General features: G+C 40.1%; 2 protein-coding genes across 2 annotated transcripts in view; both read left to right on the top strand.

The window, feature by feature from the left end:
* Positions 1-2,440, top strand: part of LOC119891659 (protein Niban 2-like) — a 53,883-nt gene extending 51,443 nt beyond the window's left edge. The window contains exon 14 of the mRNA XM_038703451.1: positions 386-2,440. Within this exon, the coding sequence (XP_038559379.1) occupies positions 386-1,503 (1,118 nt within the window). The 3' untranslated portion in view covers positions 1,504-2,440. The remainder of the gene's footprint in view (positions 1-385) is intronic.
* A 1,442-nt stretch (positions 2,441-3,882) lies between these two features.
* The window catches only part of LOC119892284 (neural proliferation differentiation and control protein 1-like), a 47,516-nt gene continuing 32,437 nt past the window's right edge, over positions 3,883-18,961 (top strand). Inside the window, 1 exon segment of the mRNA XM_038704472.1 lies at positions 3,883-4,234. Within this exon segment, the coding sequence (XP_038560400.1) occupies positions 4,165-4,234 (70 nt within the window). The 5' untranslated portion in view covers positions 3,883-4,164.

Below are 18,961 nucleotides of genomic sequence, written 5' to 3'. Positions count from 1 at the left end.
CTTTGGTTTGGACCTTGGTGCAGACTTTCAGGTGTGAAAGGGTCTTTAATCTTCAGTGAACATGCATTTATGATTGGATTTGTATTTTGTTTGCTTTATTTTTATAATTTATAACACCACATGAAGACAAATTATACATTTGTGCATGTTCACCTGACTCTAGATTATTCAAGAAATAATGGAAATTAAATAATTATGTGTACCAATTCAACACTGTATTAAACTGAAGTTAATTAAATATAGGTTCCTTTCCAGGATCTTTGTGGGGAACTACAGGACCCCACATTTTGAAACTTTATACTGTATTGTTAATTTAGGACCCATATTTAATTAACGTTTTTTCATCATATCATTGCACATTTTAACCTCTTATGTCTATCTGTAGCTGTGAAAGAGGCGGCAGTCCAGAGGAGACACAACCTCTACAGGGACAGCATTGTCCTCTCTAACAGCGACCCCAGCCTCCACCTACTAGGAGAAAACCCCTCCATCGACTGGGCCGGGGAGTACGGAGGAGCCCAGGAGGTGGTGGATGGAGAAGGTGAGGATGTTGAGGGTGAAGGTGGGGAGTCCCAGAAGAGGAGGAGGATGAAGCAGGTGGTGTCCATGATCCAGGTGGAAGGATCCCCAGTCCTACCCAACGAATCTTGCATAGAGGTGCCCGGTGTCGACAACATATCGGAAGAGGACGGAGAGGACGAGAAGGATGAAGATGGGGAGGAGGACTCAAATGGTAAAGCTTTTCCTGACCAGAGTGTATCTGCAAGTCCCAAAGCTTCAGAGAACCCTCCAGACTTGTCAAATGGTTCTGTCTTGAAGGAGGAGGAAGCTAAACCAGAGGAGCAGGGTAAAGAAGAAGTCCCACTGAAGATTAAAGTTGCTTCAAAAAGTATTTCAGAGGAAAGGGGTAAGGAAGAGGACAGCCAGCTGATGGTGGAGGAACAACCACCTTCAAACCAGAAGGAGACGACGTTGCCATCACCACCTTGTCCAGAGGAAGTCCCATGTGAAGCTTTTCCTGACCAGAATGGCTCTGCAAGTCCCAAAGCTTCAGAGCACCCTCCAGACTTGTCAAATGGTTCCGCCTTGAAGGAAGAGGAAGCAAAATCAAAGGAGCAGGGTAAAGAAGACGTCCCACTGCAGGTTGAAATTGCTTCAAGAAGTGCTTCAGATGAGAGTGGTAAGGGAGAGGACAACAAGCAAATGGTGGAGGAACAACCACCCTCAAACCAGGAGGAGATGTTGCCACCGCCACCTTGTCCAGGGGAAGTCCCATCTGGAGCTACAGTAGTGACTCCAGAGAGCCCTCCAGAGGTGACATCTGACTTCCCCCCACCTCCACACGACGACAGCGGCTTCCTGTCTCCCACCAGTAAGAGGGCAGAGGAGGAGGAGGAGGAGGAGGAGGAGGCGGCCCCAAGCACAGAGGTGGGGGAGACGAGTGTTGCCGCAGCACCAGGAGCAGTGTCCAAAACCTGTGACCCTGAGACCAGAGACCAGTGATCAGATGATTTATTTGACCTAAACTGAATCCAGCCTGTTTTGTTGTTTTTTTTGTATTTTTTTTTACAAAGATTCAAAACTTTCATTTAAAAAGCATGAAATGTCTTTTTAGTTTTCACACCAGTTCCAGGCATAGTAATCACTTGCAGATTATTTTCACCGAGCAGGGCTCAGGTGCTGTCGTCATTTTGTTAAATGTAGTTTTTTTTCTGTATAATTTAAACTTAAACTTTGCGTCAGAAAGAAAAAGCTTTCGATCCACTTAAGTTCCACAATTTATTTTCTCTTCACCTGGTATAAATGTGAGCACAACGGACAACCTTGAGTCCATAAAGGTGTGTTATAAACACATACAAGAACGGGCTACTTGAGGCGCTTTTGGTGAAATACATATAGATCAAAGTCTGTTTTGTTTAACTACCGTGTGGCCTTCAGTAACCTTTGGCATTGTTTTTTAATGACATTTGTTGATGTAAATACAGTCTGTGCTATTGGAAACTCATGGGTTATTATTGACCTAATTATCCAAAAGGAAATACTTTACTGAATGTGGAAAAGTCTCAAAGGTGATTTTTTTTTTTTTTTCTTTCATTTTTCATCTCAAACTTACATTCATTAAAATTCATTCATTGTCTCAGTATACATACTGACTTGACACAAGACTTGACAAATTCTTTTGTGTTGGTGAGAATAATATGAGTTTATCCCTTAACAAAGAAAGCTTTTATATATTATGTATGAATACTTACATGGACCAGTGAACTTCATTTCACATAATTTCATATAATTTCATCAGTGTCTTAACTGATTTCCCCACTCCCGTATTGTATTTATTATTTTGCATCCCCTTCTCTTTTTGACCAATGTACTTTTAAATTTATTTTACACGTGATACAAATATTATTGATAATAAATCATTATCGATTAATTATTATAAGTTGGTCTACATGGTCTTTGTTGTTACTACTCTAGGCATAGGAGGCATATGACTGTTTACTAATACAAAACATTGCTTCTTGCAATTGCTTGCAGATATTGACACTGTATTCCCATGAGTCCTTAGCAATGCACATCACAATTCTTGTGAAGATGAACAGGTTGTCCAGAAAAACATAGGAAGGATGTATACTGATGACAAAAATCCTTGCTTTATAGTTAAAGTGCATGTTCTGGTTGGGAATGGTTGAACAGTTGCAGAATATAATGTGTTGAGCAGTGGTGGAGGAAGTATTTAGATATTTTATTTAAGTAACAAAAGTAACAATGCCACACAGTAAAAATTATTACAAGTAATAGCTTTACATTGAAAAATGTGCTTATTAGTAATCAAGTATCAACCACTTTCAGCATCAAAAATAAAATTAGCCTACTGTAGAAACACAACTATTTTATTTTACCTATTAATGAAGTAACTAGTAATTTACTTTTAATTTACTAATAATTTGGTCATGGTGGAACTTTTAAAATGTCTTGGACAGTATTGGGCAGTAACACATTACTGCAATATTATGTCTCCCAGTAACTAGTATTGTAAGGGATTACTATTTCCAAAACGGTAATAACATTACAGTTACTAATCCAAGTAACACTGCTTACTGCTGCGCGACTGGGCGGCAGCTCAGCGGCACCGGACCTGTTGCTGTTCAAGTCAGCTGTTTGCCAGAAAGCTAAAGCAAGACTGGAGGAGGGGGAAGAGAGGTGTTCTTTTTTTCAACCGCGAACAATTCTACATGTAATTTATTGAAGCATCTGCTATAGCAGCACATCAACACGAAAGTTGTAGGAAGAAACTCCGGCACGTACATGCAGCCTTCGGGAGAGAGTGGCCTTAAACGTTTTAGGCTATGTTTTGTAAAAACACAATATAAAACAAAGGGTTGTGCATCGTCCAAAAAAACCAAGCTACTGATTACCCTTTTATTCCATTATATTTTAATATTTTGAATAGTTACCAGAATTGTGTTATTCCCTTAATATAAATAAAGACATTTCCACCATAAATTAATGCAGAAATATCTCCAGAATGCAGGAACTTAAGATTTTAATGCTCAAAATTTTCTGGGGAAGGACCCCACGCATATATTTCGGCACTCATTTTTTTTCTTCAATATAGTGTTATTCATCTGGTCTTGTTCTCGTTAAGTGTGTCGTCACACCCCGCATCTGAGCCCACCGCTTCTTAACACAAAGTGACGCCCTTGCCGGTGAGTGCCTGAAAACCTCATGTAAAACTACCACCGAGGACGTGCAGCATGGAGGACACAGGTTAGCGGTAGTGAGTTATCTTTCAGCGTGGCTGCCTTCAATCTTCAGCAGCACCTGAAGGCAGTACAGAGGACGCGCTGCGTGTTGACGTCACCACGATCAGTCAGCCAGTCAGCGTTGTGCATCCGTGTTGCAGGTCCGCGGTGGAGAGCAGACACCCTGCGGCAAATCCACAGGAGGGTTGGTATCATCACTGTCGCCGGCAGCGTGCTCTCGTAAACTCTTTTGGGTTTCTTATTGTCTCCGTTATTTATTTCGTTTTTCGGGGCCCTCTCCTCCCTGAGCACCAGGGAATGGGGGAATGATCAGCGCAGACTCCCCTCCGCCGCCGCCTTCTCCTGCACCTCCTTACGTCGGTCTCCGTGTTCCCTGTCAGTCGTCGGAGCTCTGCCCAGGATGCGGGCCCCGCTGCACGGCCAGGCTGCGGTGCTCGCGGCCCTATTGGCGTTGAGCACCTGCTTGACAGGTAAGGAACTGCTGCTCCCTGCTGTCATTCAGACACAGGCTGGGGTTGTGAAGCTACTAAGGGCCTCCAAGACAGCCGAGAATCTAGGTGTTCCGGTACCCTCTCCTCTGATGCAATTATGATAATGGTATTATAATGTTGCTATAGGGACCTCTGTGGTTCAGGGGCTCATTCAAATATTCTATATAGCCTATATCTATATTCCTGATGGGTGTTCAGTGTCTATGGCACTAATATGACCTCATGGTATTCAGTGATATTGATTATCTCCTGTGGTTATACGTGTTTATGGCACTCAGCAGTACAATGACCTTATCATGCCAGACTGTATTTTTTTATATCACTTTTGTTATGGGTATTATAATTGTATAATATTTCACTGGAAGGATTCATTTAGCCACATTTGCAGAGGATGTGTCTAAATGTGTTGTGATTTTCAGAACTGAAATGATTTGGCTGTTAATCGGGTCGTCAACAGAAAACTTATTAGTAAGTATTGGTACAAAACAAATGAATCAATTATTTAAGAAAATAATAATCAGATTAATTGATTATAATTACGTTTCAATTTGTTTAAATTCGTTTTTTGTACAGCCTCCGTGGTTTGGTCCGTTTATGATTTCAGAGACACCAGTCAAGGAGGTAAAGCGGGGTGTGGTGATGGTGCAGTGGATAAGACACATGCCTTTGGTGTGAGAAACTCTGGTTCAATTCCTCACTGTGTCCCTGAGTAACCTAACCCCTAGTTGCTCCACAGGCGTGTGACCTCTGACATATATAGCTTTGGATAAAATGTAATGTAATGTAAAACACATCATGGGCCTGAGAGATACATTCTGAAAACACAGTTCCTAGAATGCTATTAGATGGATCATACAATGGTCAGCAATATCCGTGCACACAACTCCTGATTTCATGTTATTACCCAACACATTTGTAAAGATCAGGGCGGCAGAGTTTGCTGTCACTCTGGTTGGGTCTTTAATCACACAGGATAAATATAATATGATGAGAGTACACTGTGTCAATAAAGTCCTTAACTAAATTATTAGTGTTAAAATTTACAATAAATATCAGTTTCCCCTTCGTTAGAATTCATCATCAAGAACATCAAGAACACTTGCAAGGTCAGTACTGAATACGGACAAACGAGAGCTGCTGCTCTATAGATACAATAATGGTCTGGAGGGTTTCAACAATCTCAGCCTCAGCAGAAAGGGTGAAATCATTCTCAGTATCTTATTTTTTCTCATAGACCAGGCTAGGGTTGAACTATGAGACACCCCCACCCATCTGGTCTTCTCTGCATCATCTATATACTTATAGTTAAAGTCATAGAAATCTGCATTGTGTTTAGTCAACCAGGTTTCAGTTGCATTTAAAGAGAAGACAAGCTTAGCCAAACAAAGCATACAGTATCATAGTTTTTGGCATGCTGGGAACATTGATATGAAGAATCACTTTTAATTAGTTTGGAGGTCAACAAGGCTTGCAGGTGGAATATAAAAGGTTTTATTGTTTACATTAAACTAGCCTAATGATGATTAGTTATTGCTGATCGTTGTTTTGGGGTATTTTCCATGTTACTCTCCTCCTTCTTCTTGTCCTCTTCTGAGAAAAATGTGGTTGTCTCAGCTCCCACCGATTCCTCCTCTGCTTTACATAACGTTAGCTAAATGGACCCCACTGACAAGCATAAAACATCCTCAACAACATGAACATTTAAAGAAACATTTAGCTCAACGGTCAAGGTTAGTTTTTAGTCACGGTTAAATATATATATTTCCTTAGCGACAGCATCAAGCTAGCGCTTTCAGGTGGCTCTGCTGTACTTTGAAATGCGGAAATGACGTCGTCAGCAGGCAGCGTGACATGTTCTCTGAAAAAGAGTGTCGATTTTCTTTCCACCGGTGGAAAGTTTGTTTCAAAACTCCGTGTGTGAAGAACTGAGATCGACAAATACTATAATAAAGCTGGACTCACAAATGCCAGTTTGAAAGTGTCAAATGTTACAAAGATATTCACAAATGTGGTTTATTTATTTGTAAATTATTAAATATATTCACAGATTTTTTTCATTTCTTTTGTGTATTTGCAGATCTGTTTAATATTTGCAAAATATTTTTGTGAGTTTACAAATCTTCTTTTTGTGTTTGTAGACAGTGTTGTATATTTACAGATTACACATTTACACACCGATCGCAAATCTGTTCACACAAATAATATTGAAAGAAAATGAACTCCATAGTTGAGTCCCAAAATTCACTATCTGAATGTTGGGATGTAAAAGGAAACGTACTCTATTAAAAGTCCATTTGCTTGATCATATGTCAGTGTTAATGTGTGGTAAGCCAGAATTATTTGATTATTTTTGCTCAAAGCAAGCACTTCTCAAATGTCTTATATCATGTAAACTAAACAGCTGTGGGTTTTAAACTGTTGGTCGGAAAAACAAGACATTCAAAAACTGTTCGGTTTGGAAATCCTAAAGGGCGTCTAGACTAAATGATTTATCAGTTCATCCAAATTTACAGCAACTGCAATGATGATTATTTTCTTGATTAATCAATTCAATAATTAGTCTATAAAATGTTAGAAAAATTGATCTGCTGATTAATTAATCAATCAATTGTTTAAGATATATAAAAATAATTAGCTGTATATCGTGTATTTCTAATGTTAAAATGCACGTAAGTTGAAGATGATTGAGATCTTACAACTTATATGTAAGGATGTCTTGCGTTATATTTGCATTCAGCCGCTGCCAGCCTTTCCTTGCTGAATTTTGTGAATGTCTTGAAAGTTCTAGGGAATAGAGTGATTACCCTGTATGATCCTATGGTTATAGCACAACCAATAAGACTGTAAGTCCTCATAGGAACATTTAGTATAATGAGAGAAATATTAAAATACAGAATGTTGAAGTCAGTTGTTGAGACATTCTTACATACAGTCCTTCAGACATCTATACTGATGATTTTTTAAATTGTTTTTTAAGTTGCTTTCAGACAAATCTGAAGTAGTGCCAGTGCGTCAGTGCTGTCATGATCATAGGCACAGATTAGTCCCTTGGTGGTTTCACCCAGTGACGTGCATGTTGCGTCTGGCTGGGAGAAAATACGACAGAAATCACATTAGGCCATGAGGTGGGAAATGGGTGATTCAGTGCAAGACAAATGGATTGAACGAGCTGTTCAGGGAACATCAGTGGGTATGCTGCTGGTGTCCTAGTCTCAGTTATCGTAGCAGAGGTGTTTGCTGGTTGTCCTCAGAAACACATTCCTGCTGTCAGAGCTGTAGAGCTCCCCGTCACTGACCTGGGTGACCATTTCAGTGTCTCACAGTTTATTCTGAGATGCACACAAACCCCTCCACTATTTTACTCAGCATGACAACAAAGGTGCTGTAACATTATCACATGATGATGCAAACATGACCACACTGCTTTTGTTGTCTCTATAGCAAAGCAAAATGTGCGTACCCTCTTAATATCCCACCACAGCACCAGAAAGAACTTTCAGACCATCATGTGACAACACTATGGGACACAAACAGCAACAATTACATTCTCTAACGCAGGTCGAAACATCCTAATTACTGCTTAATTATTTACACTGAACAAAATTATAAACGCAACACTGTTGTTTTTGCCCCGATTCATCATCAGCGGAACTCAAAGATCTAAGACTTTCTCTATGTACACAAAAGGCCTATTTCTCTCAAATATCGGTCACAAATCTCTCAAAATCTGTGTTAGTGAGCACTTCTCCTTTGCCGAGATAATCCATCCACCTCACGGGTGTGGCATATCAAGATGCTGATCAGACAGCATGGGGATCATTTTGTTTCTTTTTATATTTACATATTTTACTAATCATTCTATTTTTACACTCCACTCCTTTTATTGTCTTATATTTGTCTACATTTGAATTATTTCACTCTTGTTGATTCATCACCTTGTCTTTTACACAAATGTGACACAATTGACACAAATGTGTAGGGGGCAATGACGGACAAATAATAAATACAACAAACAAAAAATTAGATGGTTTATATATTTAATAGTAATCGAATATAAGCAGCCTTTCTTGCTGCTTGCAATAGAAGCATGTAATGACTTGTTGCTAGCTTGTCATTTTTGCTCGCTTTTGAAAGTAAACTATAGTAGCCTGGTAGCAACCTAGCTAGTTACCCATCTAAATGGAATAACGTTACAATCATCAGATCAGATGCATATGCTTATGCTTCATACATATTCTTCAGGTAAAACGAATTATTGTATGAAGACTCACCAATTGGAAATACAAAGGCAAGTTGTAAGGTCCTGTGTTCAACAGTAATATCAATACCAACCTGAGCTTGAAGATGAGGCAATGGCAACAGGAGATAACTCCTCCACCTTCTCTTGCCTTATTAGTTCCTGATTCTGGGAGTCAGTACAAAATCCCCAGAACTGCTGCATCTCTGAACTCTGTCTTTAACCAAATCACACACATTTAGGCTGTTCTATATGATCTTGTTTGATATGTAATATTATTTTCACTTCAATTCATTTAGCCTCCCTGAAACATTTTGGACCTCCCCTGGGTCATGCAAGATCAGAATGATGGATAAATAGATCTGGCCCTTATTTTTAATTATTTAATTATTAGCCCAGGCCTAAGGAAATATTGTACAATGAAGTGGATCAGGTTTGACTAGTGTGAGAAATGGGAAATCAAAAAAGCAAAACACTAAAAGGTGAAAAGCCTGATTAATCATAACCCATTAGAATTATGGGTGAACAAATAGGTATACCGGGTAAATTAACCTGTTTTTATTTTCTGTTTGACTCTAATTGTATTTAAATGTATTTTTTAAAATATTTTCCTTTATGTTTTATGTGGAGCACTTTGAATGCCTTGTTGTTAGGATGCCCGTGAATACAACCATCCCACGTGAAATTACACACAAAAATACCACACATAAAGGTAAAAAAAATACTGATTAATTGATTAATTCAAAATAATAAATAAAATTTGTAAACTAACCCACAAAATATCCAATATAAACAGAGACTGTTGTTTTTAACTAATGTTACTCAAACAGGAGAAGATTGTGAAGTGGGGCAGCAGGAGTATGTGGGATGAGTCAAAATAATGTCAATGTTCATGAATGAAATAATGAAAGAACACATCAGTGCAGCGGTGTGACTCACTGGGCTATAGCTGGCTTTGTGCCTCTGGCTTGGCTGCAGTCCCTGATGAGCGATGAAACCAGACATCCACAGGATGACTTTTGGCTCATTAAAAAATCATGTAAAAGTGTAAGGTTTAACTTTGCGACCTTGCCTACCAGTGTATTGTATAGTGGGGTGTTTTTATATGCTTGAAATAAAATTGCGGATATATACATCAGCAGAAGCTCTGACAAAGGGTCACAAAAATGTAATCCTCACACCCAGATGGCCAGATTGTGACCGTGCACATCCATCAGTAGGATCAGGGGGGTAGGGCAGACTGTGATTCTTAATGCTGAATCATTAATAGCTGCGAGCATGTAGGCCTGGGGCTGATTGTAAAAGTATCAGGCATCAGAATTTAGAAAGTTGCGCGGCGCTGCGGAGAGCCCCCAGCAGCAGTGGTGCATGGATCAGGCGTAATATTCATCCAGCCAGAGGGAATGATCACAAACCGTTCACAGCGCGTCGTCATACTAGTGACACAACCGGTACCCGATAGGGAGTGGGGCGATGGAGCGTACAGCGCCGGGGACAGGAGATCGTGGAGCTACCGGTCCGCTACGGACGGATGATGATCGTTCCCTCTGGCTGGATCAAGTCTGATGCTCCTGATTTTCCGCATGGATCCATGATGATAGAGAAATATAGAACTTAATGCAATAAAGCATGCTATCAATATTTTAGGGCCCCCCCCAAAATATCACAAGTCATGCTTTTAGGGGAGCTCCCCTGTCGTTCGCAACCTGATGTTAGCCTTATTCCAAAATGGATGAATTTATTTCCATTCCAATTCATTATCCATCCATCTATCCACTGTCAAGCGCAATGGCTGGAGCCAATCCCAGCTTACACCAGGTGATAGGCAGGGTATACCCTGGACAGGTTGCCAGTTCATTGCAGGGCTACACATAAACAAACAACCACTATATTTTAGGAGAGAGAAGCAGGAGATTGGCTGGGCAGCTGATTCTGAGGTCAGTAGTGGTCTACAGGTCTAAGGAAATGTGGGCTCTTTTGTTTTCTTCTAACAACAGACATTTGTTGGCAGGTCTAGGCACCAAGGCAAAGCCTAAACTAAATTATTTCATGATATTTATTATGTTTGCTATATTCTGACCAACTTAACTTTCTGCATTTATTGGCTGTAATAAATTGAATAAATATGTTGCCTAAATGGCTAGGCTATACATGAGCATATACCCACAGATATATCAGGAAAATATAATAAAATAAAAGCAATCATACATATAGTAATTATTACTCCAAATCTGTTATTCCTTCCACCGTCAGGTTATTAACTTCAGACAGTAGCCACTTTAATTAGGATCCTTATCAACAGCTTGTTTGTATGCAAGCAAAACTACAGTGCAAAATCACACTCTGATCGAACCAATCCACAGTGCAGTAACTAGTGTAATTAAATAGCATTCTTTGGACCTGCAACTTTTCTAAGGGAGAGAGAAATTGGTATTACTTCATCACACATTTACATGAGCAGCTGGTTAGCATTTAAGTCACAGCCTACAGAAGAACTCAGTCTGGCCTAAGTGAATCCCCCCATGCAGCGTTGAAAAGCTAACATTACATGGGCGTCAGAACCATTGTATGTGGGTGGTACAAGACCCACCCACTTTTTAAGACCAATGTTATTGGACCCACTCACTTTTACTGTTTGTAATTCAGCGCATCTGTTTTTTCACTTTTCAGAGTTTTCATTCCACTTGAGGAATGCACTAATAAATTAAACTCCAATCTACAGCCATCACTTTCACGATGCTGCTTCTTCAAATCCCTCCCACTCGGCTCATTTAGAGTCCAGATAAGTTAAACTCCATTCATGTTTTCACTGCACATTGTAGTAGTAGATGCCAGGTATTGGTTAAACAGGAAGCAGGAAGGTATAAATGGTGGCATGACCATTTCCTCTTCCTCTTGCTGCTGCTGACACCTAGCACCCACATCACTGTGCGCTGCAATGTGCACAGCTGCTTTAATGGTAAGAGTAAATGTGCTCATGTGTGGTCATTTATTATGCCGTTTACAAGCTGTTAATTCGGGTTGCTTGTGGTCCCAGGCTCCTTGTTAGTGTGTGGACCTTTCCATCCCTGTGTGGACGAGCGGTTGCTTGCCAGTGTAGGCTTCCTGCAGGGTTGGACCTTCCTTTCAGAGTATCGGGTGTCCATGCGTCATAAATCACGGGTAGATGGTCATGTAGACTGGGCGAACAGCTAGTCAGTTGTGTTTAGCCACACATGAGTGCTAATATGGCGTTTGGTCCAGTCTCTTGCCTGCACAGTGGAGGAAAAGCTACATGCCTCTATGCTAGAACTGTTTTATATGAACATGACCAAAATTCTGTTTCAAACACTAATTTTAAATTTTTTTAATGTAAGCTTGTATGAAAGTGTGATTGGGTATGAGGAGCTAACAGTCTCTGTTAGCTCAGTTTTTAACAGACTGTGTTTGCTACTTGGTTTTATCCATCCATCCATCCATCCATCCATCCATCTTCAACCACTTATCCTGCGTACAGGGTCGCCAATCCCAACTGGCATCGGGCAAAAGGCGGGGTACACCCTGGACAGGTCATGGTTTAAATATTGTTTATTGTAAATATTTGGTTTTGTTTCATATGTTCTTTTCTCTGATAAGAAATGTTTCTCTCCAGTGTGCGCTACGTGTAGCACCTTATCACCACAGCAAATTCCCTGTGTAAAACACTATTTGGCAATAAAGCTCCTTCTGATTCTGATTCTTCTGATTGCTTTTGTTCGACCTAACAGTATAAAATGAACTCTGTTTTGAATAGAACAACGTCTCTGACCATCCCTCCAAGTAAGACGAACCTTTGTGCCTTCATTTATCAGTGTTGGCTGAAATATATTTCTTGGGGAGAAATTCCCCAGGTGGCGTAGTTCGGTTAATATTTCATCTCCTAGAAATTTGTATTGGTGTATAAATTGAGGTATTTTGAACGATTAGCTGCATTCTGAGTAATGTTGAAACGTTTTAACTGAAATCAAGAGACAGCTGTGTGTGCGTCCCTGGTGTGTGTGTTTTGCATTGAATATTACGTTGTGGCAGTTGTGTGTGGCATCGCTATGATGACCAGTTAGATTGAGTGGTGCTATCTCTGGGCACCATCTGCAATGGAAAACGGAGAACTGCCAAACCGAGTCGAGGCGAGTTGAGCGGGGAACGCTGATGTGTTTGCAGCGGAGACGTTAGGTCTGTGAGTAGGAAGAGAACTGAAGGAGGCAAATTCAATAAGTGAGTGATACTTAAGATGTAGAATGAAGTATAATTAAAACGGTGAAATAAGAAACAATCTAAGTTATTAAAAGTAGTAAAAACATGCTGGCTAAAACTGCTCCCCTCCCCAGCCCGCCTAGCAGAAAATACTGATATGTATTTTTAGGGCTGTACATATCGATTATTTTCAAGTTATTTTCATTAATCTAACGATTATTTTTGTTTATTCTAAAGAAAGAAAAGTTGCCTATTACTCTATTAACATACCAATTTATCCAAAATAAATATCAACATGCCTAATCAGTAAGTCTATATTTTATTTAATCATCCTGATGAAGCACATTAGAATAATGACAATAGCAGCAAATCTTTAAATGAATCAAATTTCCACATCACTAATGTGTTGTGATAATAACAATAACAGACATTAATTAGGCTTCTTAAAACTTTAAATGTTTCTGCCATGGATTCATTTCAATATTGAGAATGCAGAATGATAATAAAATGTATTTCTGCATCAGTGAACAACTGAAAGGACTCAGACTGTCACAGAATTCTGATTCAGCTGTTTTCTCGCTCATACCTGGCCGTTAAATAAACAGAAAATATGAAGCAGCTGATAGTTTGCGGTGTAACGTTACGTTACCATGACAGCAGCGGGGCAGAAATTACTTTTAACATGAAGTGCAATGAAGAAACACTACGTGTCCTCTTGCTGATAATGTGCCGTGCTTGTGTGGCGACAGAAAGTAAACAGGATTTGCGGTGCTGCCGTCTAGACAAAGTGCTGCGGGATACTTCCGTTTCACGTGTTCGTGCTGCTTCACTATTCGTGGACAGCAGCTGCAGTGAAGCTGTTTCCAGTTCACAGAGCTCACGGAGCAGCACGTTGTTGAGTGTCTGTCTGAAATACTCCAAACTTTAGACGGTCGAAGGCGCGGTCTAGTAGCTGGAGCTTGTCCGGTATAATCCCACACCGGATGCAGCGACGTATCGACGCACGTAATGCTAATCGATGTATTTACGAAATCGATTACGTTGACGAATCGCCCCAACCCTATTTTATACCGGAATTCTGCCTAACAGTACCGGGATATGACTTTTTGGCCATATCGCCCAGCCCTAGGTCACGGTAGTATGTATTTACTCGCACACTGTGCTCGTAAATCATTTTTCCGGTTCGCACATATCAATTTTTAGGGGCATATGCGAGCAAAATGTTCGCACTGTAGAGTCCTGACTAGAGGTGTAACCACTACCACATCCCGGTGATCCGACTGTGATAGTTTTGGAGTTTGAGTTATTTCCTTTTTTATTTTGATAAGTGTCCTAGTGTATGCTGCCCGCCTTGTTTCCTGTCTTTGTGTTCCCTAGCTGATGGCTTACTCCTGCTCTAATGTGTGTCACCTGTGTTCAATTATCCTGGCCTCCCTGTGTTTTATAGTTGAATATAGGACGGCAAGCTGCATGGCTAACTGAGCTAGCTTACCGTTAGTTAGTTAGTGGCTAAAGTACAAGTAAAGCTGTCTGTCCATCAGATAACTCTGTAATTCACAGAAAGTGGAAGAGCAGACATAGGATGTCAGAGGGTTTTACCACAAAATATTTTCTCTATAAAATATAATCTAAAATCCAATGTATAAAGAAATAAAGTTTGTGTACTGTAATCAGTGAGGCCTGGCCCCCCAGAAACACTGCACTCCTGTTCAGCATCTATGGTTTTTCCAACCTAGTTCTTGTTTTGTTTGTGGTCTGATAAATATAATAAACTTTATCAAATTGAGTGCCCCATAGAGCTATTTTCCATATGTCATTTAACACACAAGCAAGATGATGAGGCAGTGCTGACCACAAGCACTGGTTCCTGTCTAGTTTTGCATTAACAGACCTTTAGTGTTGTGCCAGAAGTTCCTGCCCCTCAACAGGCTTCCAGAAGTTGGCCAGTCAGAAGAAAGTGGTCTTTTAGGGAGGGGGGCCTTAAAGAGACAGGAGCTAAAATGACATGTTCAAACCGAGGGTGAATAGAGATGCTGCAGTAATTGACAGTATGAGAAAAATATATAATGTGTTTTTTGAACATTAAACCATGTCAGCATTTTCTAGTAGACACCCAAATTAAAAGTATGAATGTCAAAATTAGCATAATATGGGACCTTTTGATATATGCACAAATAGACATATTAAAATGTCAATTTATAGCCAGCAGCCAGTCATCTGCCTTTGAGGTTGCTAGGATTGGTACCATTGTGCATGCCTCATTGACTATATCTGGCAACCTGTGTTATAGCTGGAGACACTGCATAGAAAACCTGGGTGGCGTGTTTTTTTTTTCAAATAAATGTCTGTGCTGTTTGTTACATTTCTGTACAAATGAAACAAGGATACATCTTTATGCTAAGCTAGACTAATCACACTCTGAACCAAATGAAGTGTATTTCCCATGTTGAACTATTTTATTTGAATTACTTGAATAAAACAGAAGGTTTATATACAGTAGAGACCTAGATTTCTAAACAACAGCTGCTCTGAAATTTGCGCACTGTGTGTTGGGTGTCTGGAGTGGATCAGCATCATTAGCACACCCATACTGAGCAGATGTAATCTCTCTCTGTCATGCACGTCTAATTTTTAGCAGTGATCCTCTCTTGCGCCTTGAGGACACCCATATGCCTGTGACTGACTCTAAAGCCCCACAGTGCACTGAACTTAGACAACATGGCTGTGAGTGTCAAGTTGTCCATCTGTCCATCCGTATGGACGTTTGGCAGGGACAACACAGGAACCATGCCCTCGATGGCCTTGGGAGCCCACTGAGTTTCTCATTGAAGACTACTCTGGCAGTATTAAATGTCATGATGCTGTTGTTCAAATGTGAAGGGGTTGACCATCTCACTTGAAAAGAAGTGCCAGCAGGGGTCAGTTCAATTTCAATTCCATTCAGTGTAACAAAAGACTATTGCTAAAGTATCATCAAGAAAACAGAAAGGTACATTTCAGAAAATCAAGAAAATAATGAACTCTAGCCCTGTTTGTGTTTGTGAAAGAATGTGTGTTTAAGTTGTTATGTTTGTGGTGGTGATGGTGTGTGTGTGTGTGTGTGTGTGTGTGTGTGTGTGTGTAAGGGGTAGAACATATCAATATTCCTGCACAACAGTACCTGATTGCCCTGATGTCTCTCACCTGTGCTTGGTTACCCTGCCTGCCTTGTGTGTGTTGTCCTGTGTCAGTATTTAAGCCCTCAGTTCTGTTCAGTCTGTGGATGTTTCTCAAATCTCTTAATTGCCTCCACATTTTTCTCGCTTGCGTCTTAGTCCCGCCCATGGGGGATTCATGGAGAGACGCAGGCTTTATTTTCCTTTGCTTGCTTCATTAGAGACTTTAGTGCAGTTTAGCGAATTGTCCAACTTATTAGGCTACGTGTTTACTATGTTTTATTGTCGTCCATTTGGACTAAACACAGGAATGATCACCAATGATCAACCTCTAAGTTTACCTGCCTGTGCACTCTGCAATCCTGACAACTTTAAACTGCATTTTCATGAAATGATCCTATGCATCGCAGTTGCTATGTGTTGTCAGTAGTTGTTGTCAGTAGTGTCATTGTCAGTGCTGTGAGAAGACATTCACCATCAAAGTTTCCCCACTGCCTGACATTTCCATCTCAGTGAATGCGAGAGCTGCTGAGTGAAGGGAGCCGTTCCATGCATTCAATATGATTTCTCCTTCTCAATATGATTCATCACTAAAATTCAGCACAGTAGAGAAATAGGGGGAAAAAACTAGATCATTGGCATTCAGGTGACTGATCAGTTTTGAAATTAGACAGAAATGGCTGAGATTGACATACAGTAGCTGTAAATCTTCTTATAAGTTTACATACAAAAACAAGGAGTCTTAAATGGGCACAAACTTCTGTATTGACTAAAATTTATGTCAGCTGCCAAGATACTGCTGATGGATTGGTGTAAAATAAAACATATGTTTTGACAGTCTGGTCATTTACCATCATCACAACTGGACCAACAAAAGAAAGTCAGCTAATACTAGGAAGCACTCCTACTTTCTATAATGTGGAAGGACCACCACACTGCAGGGACTGCAAAGACTCGTGATGCTCGGAGCAGCCATCTTGGATTTCGAGGTCAGGGGTGGTGAAGTTCTCCTAACTTTCTGAGTCGGAAATCTGACTTAAGGGGGCGTCACAACCCTGAACTCAAAATCCAAGATGAGAGTTGGATGATAATTCTCTCTTGCTACACATTTGATCCATTGTTAAATTGACCATATTGATTAGTGCAGCTTTAGGATCTAGAAAGAAGGCTTTTAACAAATGAGATCATGTGAAGATGTTTTAAGTGTAGTTTTAGACTGATGCATTAATGAAATACTGGGCATTTATAAACCACCATTCTTGCCTGCAGTGCTGCCCATCTGACCTGGAAGGAGTCAAATCTGAGTTGAGACATGGAATATGTGCAACAGCATTGGCCTTAAAAAGCATTCATCTGACAAACCCTATCCAGAACAAGGACATGTGACTCAGTACAGCCTTGAGATGAAGTGAAAGAGAAAAGAGAGAATGCACGTTTTCTTTTCTTTCTTTCAAACACAGGACAAGGTGTTGCTAAGAAACTGTCAGATTAGAAAGTGGATTTGATACTGGGAATGTCACTGACGCTCCGAGACGCCTAATATAGTGGATGCTCTAATGCACATTACAGGCTTTTTGAAATTGCCATGATAAAGCTGCTCTGCAGTCAGCTTTATTTATATGTGGACGTATTCAAAGCAATGCAATTAAAAAAGTCACCTTCACTTCTTTTGTTTGCCAAGTGCAACAGGTATACACAGAACTGACTTAATTCATGTTGGTACACTACAATACATGTTTTCTATTATGCAGGTTTGTGCAACACAAAACATTACAAGATCTCCTATTAGGGTTTGACTAGTCTTGGTTTATGAAAGACAGTGCTTGCATTAGATTTGTTACCATGTGAACATGTCAGACTGACTTATAAGTAAAATAAAGTGACTTGTGATTGATTATTATCAGGCTATTAGTACTTGAGTCAACATACTTTATTTTCACCCAATCATATTATTGTTTTTCATGTTGGAGATTTTTGCATTTCACCATCTTTAAAGTCACTGAGTCAAGGTTTGGTGCTTACACATCTGCAGTAGATGGATGTAGATGAGTAGCAGAAAGTAGATGCAAAGTACTTTTTCATTATGCTTAGGTTGTACTTATGCCTGTAGACATTTATTTGTTTCAGCTCTTTTTTTGGCTTTGAATTTGGTTGTGGAAAGGAACTTAAGAGTGCAGCTACTTCACCTCAGACATACAGGATCTCTGTGGTCTATACTCTGGCTGAAAGAAACAGGGGAGCATATTGTCCCAGTCATTCTACTCTCTATCATCCCGTTGTAATGTTTTACATAGATTAGCCGCTGCTGTTGTAGTCTGCCAGGACAGGCCACTGTGTGGATGAATGAGGTGTACAGTTTGATAGCTACTTTAGTCATGGCAATGATCAAAATGTAGCAAGGGCAATTATATAAACACAAGTAGCAAAACGTCTTCAACATTTGAGAATGGCTCATTTCATTGTGCAAAAATGTATGTGTCAAATCCTAAATTTAGTCTTCAAATAGCTGTGGATGTTGGAGAGCTTTGCACTCTGCAAATGAGATGTTTTTGTAGAATGCTTCAAAGAAGGGTTGCAGTCCTCCATAATTCCATAGAAATGTGCAACTTTACTTGTTTTCAGTATTTAGAATTACAGTAGTCATGATAGTCTGAAAGGAAAATATTAATAATAGCTGTCCTTTACGTTTTCCCTATGCATTTGTCTTCCCTGTTTTTTCTACCTGACACACCAGCCTAAGACAAACCTCCCATCCTTGACTTTTGCATCTGTGCAGTGACTCACCGCCTGATGATGTCACACCTCCTCAGTTGCCATGGTAATTATCATGGCAACCAGTGTCTAGGTTCCTGTAGCAGAGACGAGAGCAATTCTGATGAATAATCTAAAGGGGTTGATAGCTGGGTCTAATTATTTTCCTGTGGTAATTAGGAGCACTTCCAAAGCTCTTGCAGGATGATGAGTCCAGCTTTATTCCTGCCTGTGCTCTGGTGTTGGCTCAGATGTTCTGTGGTAACTAAGAAATCACTGTGAGTAGTAGGCTAAACGCCAAACCAAAACAACAAGTGATTCTCAGTGAGAGTATTGTAGGGGTGATGGTGG

Source organism: Micropterus salmoides, unplaced genomic scaffold, assembly GCF_014851395.1.
Source record: "Micropterus salmoides isolate LMB-PRFRI ecotype aquatic unplaced genomic scaffold, ASM1485139v1 Ms_hic_scaffold_7, whole genome shotgun sequence".
NCBI lineage: Eukaryota > Metazoa > Chordata > Actinopteri > Centrarchiformes > Centrarchidae > Micropterus > Micropterus salmoides.
This window is presented reverse-complemented; position numbering and strand designations above follow the sequence as displayed.